The 7,846-nt window shown below is 34.6% G+C and overlaps 1 protein-coding gene across 1 annotated transcript; it reads right to left on the bottom strand.

Annotated features, from left to right (window-relative positions):
* Window positions 1-322: 322 nt before the first annotated feature.
* Window positions 323-4,376, bottom strand: LOC140444345 (uncharacterized). The gene is made up of 2 exons (XM_072536093.1): window positions 3,644-4,376; window positions 323-468 (listed from the first exon to the last, which is right to left on the bottom strand). The coding sequence occupies exons 1-2, from the start codon at window positions 4,374-4,376 to the stop codon at window positions 323-325; spliced, it is 879 nt and encodes a 292-aa protein (XP_072392194.1).
* Window positions 4,377-7,846: the final 3,470 nt, after the last annotated feature.

The following is a 7,846-nucleotide window of genomic DNA, read 5'->3' as shown; positions in this document are numbered from 1 at the left end:
TAAACCAGTCCCTTAAATGCTTCAACCATGACACTCTCCTTCTTCCTATACTCCTTCCGCCCCTTATCTTTCCCTGTATTATCAGCCTTAGCAGTTCATATCGCTGTCCCCTCATTACGTGTCTCAGATATTGTAACTTTCTTATTTTTATTGTGTTCATTGTTTCGCATTCTTTGCCCATTTGTCGCAATACTTTCGCGTTAGTTTTCTTCTGTGTCCATGCTATTCTAAGTATCCTCCTGTAACACCACATTTCAAAGGACTGTAACTTATTTATGTGTTCTTGCTTTAATATCCAGCTTTCAAGTCCATATTGCAGTATCTAAAACACGTAGCATTTCAGTGCTCTTACTCTTAGTTCTAATCTTTGTCTTTGGTCTTTGTTGTAGAGAATTTTTCTCATTTTTGCAAACGCATTTCTTGCTTTTTCTATCCTGGCTCTTTTTTCGGTTCTTTGATCATGATTGTCTGAAATCCAGGTTTCTAGGTATTTGTATTTATTAACCCTTTCTATCGGTACATTTCTCAAATGTATGTTTGTTGGTATATTTGTTTTCTTTGTCATTATCATGTATTTGGTCTATTTTATATTCATGGAAAATGATATGGTAGTAGATAAAAATAACTCTTTACAGAAGTTGCTTTGAAAAATAAGTTGCAACGGGGATTACCAGCTTCTGTAACGGAGATGAATGGCACTTAAAGAGGAAAAAGGAGAATACAGACATATGTAATACTGCTATACCTTCTGTGAGAGTATCGCCCTTCCGCTAAGGTGACATAAGCCAAGTATTCCATTGAATTGTATTATAGATATTTAAATAATTCTAACATATATTAACCAATGTATAACAGTGAAGTCACTAGCTATAACAATGTATACTAATTATTTGAGCTTCGACCCGGTCTATCTCTTAGGTGTAGGTACGTCTTATCTTCAATGCAAATCTGAACCATAAGAAATTTTGGTAGGAACAAATAAAAGATTATATTAACTAATTATATTTACTATACATACGCAAAATATTAATTAAAAGTAAACCTGGCCTAAAGCTTAAGAAATAAAGATGAAAAAATGATACTGATGGCAATATATCACATCTGGATGTAAGGTAAAATTGCAGTTGAATGTAATTTCAGGTAGACATTGTCTTCATATAGCTAAATGTAGTGATAACTGTAGTTGTAGTAGATTTGTAAATTTTAGGTAGATACTGGCTTCTTCATGGTAGTAGCCATGTCACTGCATCAGTCTAATGTTTGGTTCACCACGTGATTTGGGTTGTCCCACCAAAAGAGAGACAAGAAAAATTTGAAATTTAAATCAAAAACTAACATAAGCGACAGCATCAATTTAAAATATTGCCATGCCATTGGGTTTTACAATAAAATCTGGTTATTTTTATTATCTGGACATTAACAGATACATAAAAACATTATTAGCATTGGCAATAACCATATTACATTTGGTTATTTTCTGTTAAAAAAAAAGTAAAATTCTCATATTTTTATCAAATTGAAATAATTTTGGTAAATATAAAGTAAGGATGGATAAAAAAATTCTCAGCAGAATGGGAAGAGGGAATCATTTGGTTACTCTATAAAAGAATCAATATTATAATTTGCTTACTCTGTTTATCTTTCCGTAATGAAAACCCCAGTGCCAAAAACTACTATTAATTTTAATCATACATATATATTATACGTCATATGTCACTGGTTTATTATAAAGAAATATTTATTATTAAATATTTTTTATTTAATAAAGAAATAATGTTGTTTATAAAAAAATAAGTGCTTTGAAAAATTTCTAAAATATTATGTATGGTCTTTAAATAATTTATAGCATGAATCTCTATTACATACTTACATAATGACACTGCTTCGTTGTTTCTTTTCGTACAGCTATCATAATAATATTCAATTAAAAAAATGTATTTGCCTATTAGCAGATAAGATTAGCCGATACGACAGATCAGCGTGCAATAACTAACTCGAGGACCGACTTAAAATGAGGCGATTGGCTATCGCCATTAGTGTTAAACATGGTGTTAGATAAGGCCATCAAAGAAACTAATATATAACCGGAAGTGTTTTCTGACCAGGGATCTTAAATGATTTTGGCGTATGCCGGCGACATTCGACATTATAGGAAGTAGAACCTCCAAAACACAGGAAATGTTTATAAAAATAGAAGAGGAAGCGAAAAAGGTAGGACTAAACATTATGAAGAAAAAACCAAATATATTCACATAAATTGCACTTCAGGTAGATATAGAAGAGGGTAAAATATAACCATTGACACATTAACAATTTCAAAAGTGTCAAAAAATACAGTATCTAGGTGCCACTATAACTCACGGTGACATTAACAGCGAGATACGGGCATGAATAAAAAAAACAGAACCTTCTACGCATTACAAGGCGTACCAAAGTCAAATAAGATAGTGTAGACATCACTTAAGATCCAAATTTATAGAACAGTGATTAGACGAGTCGTAACATACGACTCAGACACCTGGACAATAACAAAACAAATAACCTATTGTTAAGGTGTTTTGAACGCAAAATATAGATAAAAATATATGGTCCGACAGTTAATAGGATAACCAGAAATTAGAACAAATATTGAATGAAGATCTGGAAACCTTGTATGAGCACCCAAATAATATCAATGAGATAGAAGTCCAGAAACTAAGGTAGGCAGGGCATATGTATAGAGCCAATGAAGAGCAACTTATCAAACAGATATGGGAGGAAAATCTATTGACAGGAGACCCATAGGCAGACCTAGACTCAAATGGAGAAATAACATTCTAAAAAATTTGCATGTTATCAGGATACACAAGATATGATATATCGTATATATTGTATATATCGTATATATTGTATACACAAGAAATGATACGATATATCGATATGACGTGTATATGAATACACAGATATTGAATGAAGTATTAAGTTCTATAAGAGAAGCATTCACTCATAATTGTTTTTATATAGGTGCTGGTTTAATTTTAATATGAAAATAAGTTATATGTAAATTTATCAATTAATATAAATACTATGTGTGTATGTAATCAAATTACGGTACCTGTGATGCTGTGATGTTGATGTATACTTCTTCTTCTTCCTCAGTGCACTGGGCGATTCGGGAACAAAATCTCACAAGGTCACGTTGTCAGGTTAGAATACTGGAGTGTTTAACGCGCCGATTTATACAGGACTATCTCTAAACTAAGATTGAAAGATATGCGTGTCGTCCCGTCGCTTGCTCCCTTAAGAGTAGGGGGGCTGTACAGGTCCGTATTAATTTACGATGACAGAGCATACACACACGTTAAGTAAATAATTAAAAAATATAAAAATAAAATAATAAAATTATTACTTAAAAACTGAGAATATGTGGAGGGACGTAACATTCCCACCCACCAAAATGCATATTTGCATTTTTAGTCAATATAAGGCAAAGGGCATAGCTTAACCAAAGGTCGCCTAAGTTCACCTTTCGCGGTTTGTACGATAGCTACGCGAGCAATATCATCTTGACCAAAAATTAAAGTTTTAATTCGACCCATTTGCCATTGTAAGGGAGGCTTGGTCTCATTACGTATTAGTACGAGTGTACCTATATTAGGATTACCCTCATTTTTATGCCACTTCGAGCGTTGATGGAGAGTATGTAAATATTCTCTGCTCCATCTTTGCCAAAAGTCTGCATGTAATCGTTGCAGCAATTGCCAACGACTTAGTCTATTTAAATTAACATCACTGTAATCCCGATCGGGAATTATCTTTAAAGGCTCTAGTGTAAGAAAATGACCAGGTGTTAACACTGAAAAATCATTTGGATCATTACTGACAGGACATAAGGGACGACTATTTAAGACAGCCTCTATTTGTATTAGTAATGTGTTGAATTCTTCATAGGTTAAAACCTGTTCGCCTATGACTCTAGACACATGTGTTTTTACGCTTTTTATACCCGCTTCAAACAATCCACCAAAATGAGAAGCTGCCGGGGGATTTAAATGCCATGTAATGACGTCGTTTTTGTCAAAATGTGACTTAATGTCTTCTAAATAGGATTTTGCTCCTACAAAATTTGTTCCGCAATCAGAATAGACAACAGAGCAACGTCCTCGACGTGCTATAAAACGTCTGAATGAGGCTAAAAATGCCTCGGTACTAAGTTCAGATACCAATTCTAAGTGCAAAGCCTTAGTGGCAAAGCATACAAATAGGCAAATATAGGCTTTCGTTCGTTTAGCATTTTTAAGCTTATTGGCTCGTATCAGAAAAGGACCGCCAAAGTCGACGCCAACGCAAGAAAATGGTTTGGCCTTGGATATCCGTAGGTCGGGAAGAGCCCCCATAGGTGGCTGATAATTTTGAGGTTTTAGTCTCCAACAGGAAAGACATTTTGAAAGAACACTACGAATAACACGTTTGGATGAAATTATCCAAAAGTTTTGTGACAAGGCGAAGTGCGTACCTTGAATGCCTGCATGTAGATGTACAATATGGATTTCCGAAATAAGTAATTTAATAAAATTACCTTTGGAAGGTAAAAGAAGAGGAAAGCGCTTGTCATACGCTAATTCTGACTGGCTAAGTCTTCCGCCCACTCTTAGGAGATCATGTGAATCAAAAAAGGGATTTAATTTTTTCAAATATTTGAATTTTATAGAATTACCCTTAACCTGTTCTATTTCCTCCTTCAAATATCTTTGTTGCACTAATCTAATTAGTTGATTAGTGGCGTTACTTTGTTCCTGAATAGAAAGCTTTCCAACTGTTCGTTGATTGACTGATTTTAGGTTACCAACAAATCTAAGAACATAGGAAAAGATACGTTTTAATTTTGAAAAGGAAGAAAATCGATTACAGAGATTATCGACAAATTCATCAGATGGAAAAGACAAAAGACAACTTTTCTGTTTCAATTCTAAGTTATGTTCAATAGAATCGGTCAAGGAGAATGACCAGTTATCTTCAGTAGTGCGAAGAAATTCCGGACCCACCCACCAAGCAGGAGTATTTAAGAAATCCTCGGGGAAAAGTCCACGGGACCCGTGATCTGCACTATTTAATGAAGAAGGAATATATCGCCAGTGTTTTGAAGCTATCCTGTCTTGAATATAGGAAATTCTGTTACTGACGAAGGTTTTCCATTTATATGGCTGTGAATTAATCCAATGAAGAACAACAGTCGAATCTGACCATGCGTAAATTCTACTAAACTGTATAGTGAGAGTCTGCAGTATATAAGATAATAATTTACTAAGAATTACTGCTGCATTGAGCTCGAGACGAGGAATAGTTTGTACCCTGGTAGGAGATACCTTTGTTCGAGCTAAAAGAAAATAAGTTTTGATGACTCCTGTATCATAACACACACGAAGGTATGTAACAGCAGAAGATCCACGTAAAGAAGCGTCGCAAAAGCCATGAAGCTCACAGGAAATAATTGCATTTAAAGAAATATGACGAGGTATAGTAAACTTAGATAGTATAGGCAGTTCAATTTTAAATTGTTCCCACCTTGAAGTAATTTCCAAAGGTGGAGTTGCATCCCAATCTAAATTAAGTAGCCAAAGACGTTGAATAATAGTCTTCACTATCAAAGTGACAGGATTAAGAATACCGTAAGGATCGAATATGCGAGCTATTTGGGATAAGAGATTTCGCTTTGTGCAGGAAGCTTGAAGAGGTAAAATTTTGTAAAAGAAATCATCAGATGATGGATTCCATCCAAGTCCTAATACCTTCAACGAAGACTGATCTAAGTCAAATGAAAAAGACTGTTGCAGAATATGATCCAAAGGAATATTAGCGAGAGAGAATAACTGAGGGGCATTACTTGCCCATTTTCGTAACTCAAATCCACCACGTTTCAATAAAGATATTAATTCTTTTATAGCAAGAACACTATTTTCTAAAGAATCCTTTCCTGTCACCACATCATCTACGTAAGTATCTTTTAGGAGTATAGATGAGGCCACAGATAAGTCCGGTTCGTCGAGTGCTAGCTGCTGTAGAGTACGAATTGCAAGATATGGTGAGCTAGACACACCGAAAGTAACCCGAGTAAGTTCGTATTCAGCAATAGATTCCTGTTCCGAAAAACGCCAAAGTATTCTTTGAAATCTTTGTTGCTCAGGAGCGATAAGAATCTGAGTAAACATGGATTTAATATCTGCAGTAAAGACATATTTATGAAACCTGAATTTAAGCAATAAATTTACAAGATCATTTTGTAATTTTGGACCTGAATATAACGTATCGTTTAAAGACGGAAAGTTAGGGGCGTGTGCGGAAGCATCAAACACAACGCGCAATGGAGTAGTACTGGACTCCTTGTAAATACAATGGTGTGGTAGATAATAAGCATTATTTATTGCCGTACTTGGCTGAATAGGATTTAAATAATGATTATCTATGAAACTTTTGATAAAGCTTGAATATTGAATCTTAAGTGATTCATTTTTGGCAAATCTGCGCTCTAAAGAACTAAATCTTTGTAAGGCTAAACGTTTTGTGTCGCCAAAAGAAGGTATTTCGTTTTTGAAAGGCAGCTTTACTACAAATGTGCCCTCGGAATTTCTATAAGTGGTATGAGTATAAAGCTTCTCACAGAATGAGTCTTCCGGAGAATAAGATTTAACTTCTGGTACTTCCTCAATGGCCCAGAATTGTTTTAATGTCGCATCTAATTGCTCAGAATCATTAGCAGAAAATGACGTGAAAAAGGAATGAATATTTGTTATATTTGTAGGTGGAATATTTCCCATCAAAACATAACCGAAACTTGTTTCAAGAGCTGAAAGCTGATCATTACGGGTTTTAATAATTCCTCCTGTTAGGATGTAAGGAAAGATATTTGCTCCTAATAGAACATCAACTTTACCTGGAATATTTGCCATTTTATCAGCCAACCTTAAATGTTGAAGATACGGCAAGTTGTCTAAAGAAATTGGAACAGTTGGCATGTTTTGACAGATTTGAGGAAGAATTATTGCATCTATCTCGCAATGAAAGTTTATGTCATAAGACGAAGAAATGTTCAATTTTACGCCTGATTTGGCTGGGGAGCACATTCTATCAAGACCTTGTATCGATAAAGCCGCATTGAATTTAGGGAGACTTAATTTGTCTGCACATTCTTTACTAATGAAGTTAGCTTGAGACGCACTGTCTAATAAGGCTCTAACTTCCAAGGCTTTACCAAAACGATCGAGAACATAGATTGTAGCTGTAGCTAGCAAGACATTATTTGTCAAAGTATTTGATAAGGCGGATACAGAAGGCATAGGATCGTTAGATGAACTAGCAACCTCGTTGTGAGAAGAAGAAGAAGAAGAATCATTCGCATTGAGATTATCAAAGTGAAGAGAAGTATGATGTTTTTTATTACAATGTGTACATCTTTTGGATGAAGGGCATTTGATCGTAACATGAGTTTTAGACAAGCAGTTTATACAACATTTATTCTGTTTAGCAAAGTCAAAACGTTTTTGAGGTGATTCAGCAAGAAATTGATTGCATTTAAATAAAGCATGATCTGAACCACAAAATAGACACTTATTTTTGACAGAACTGGTCAAAAATGTAGAAGTTTGACGAGATGAATACCTTACGTTATTAGAAGTATCGGAATTAGTAGATTTAACATTTTTGCTGACTTGTCTTTTATATGACTCCAATGAAGTGCAACGCTGCAATGCGAACTTATAAACTTCCTCATAGGAAGGTACATTTTTTGAAGCAAAGTGTAATTCGAAAGCTCTAACTGTTTCTACATCCAATTTGTCTATCAGTAAATTCATTAGAATAAAGTCCCATT

The sequence above is a fragment of the Diabrotica undecimpunctata genome, chromosome 6 (genome assembly GCF_040954645.1).
Source record: "Diabrotica undecimpunctata isolate CICGRU chromosome 6, icDiaUnde3, whole genome shotgun sequence".
Taxonomy (NCBI): Eukaryota; Metazoa; Arthropoda; class Insecta; order Coleoptera; family Chrysomelidae; genus Diabrotica; species Diabrotica undecimpunctata.
Note: the sequence above shows the minus strand (reverse complement) of the source record. Positions and strands in the feature narration are given on the sequence as shown.

Excerpts from the sequence above, each read along its gene's own strand:
- LOC140444345 (XM_072536093.1), bottom strand. The coding sequence starts at position 4,376 with ATGGGGGCTCTTCCCGACCTACGGATATCCAAGGCCAAACCATTTTCT. Across the intron at positions 469-3,643 it reads GAAGTGGCATAAAAATGAGG|ACAATCATGATCAAAGAACC; the intron begins GTAATCCTAATA and ends CCTGGATTTCAG.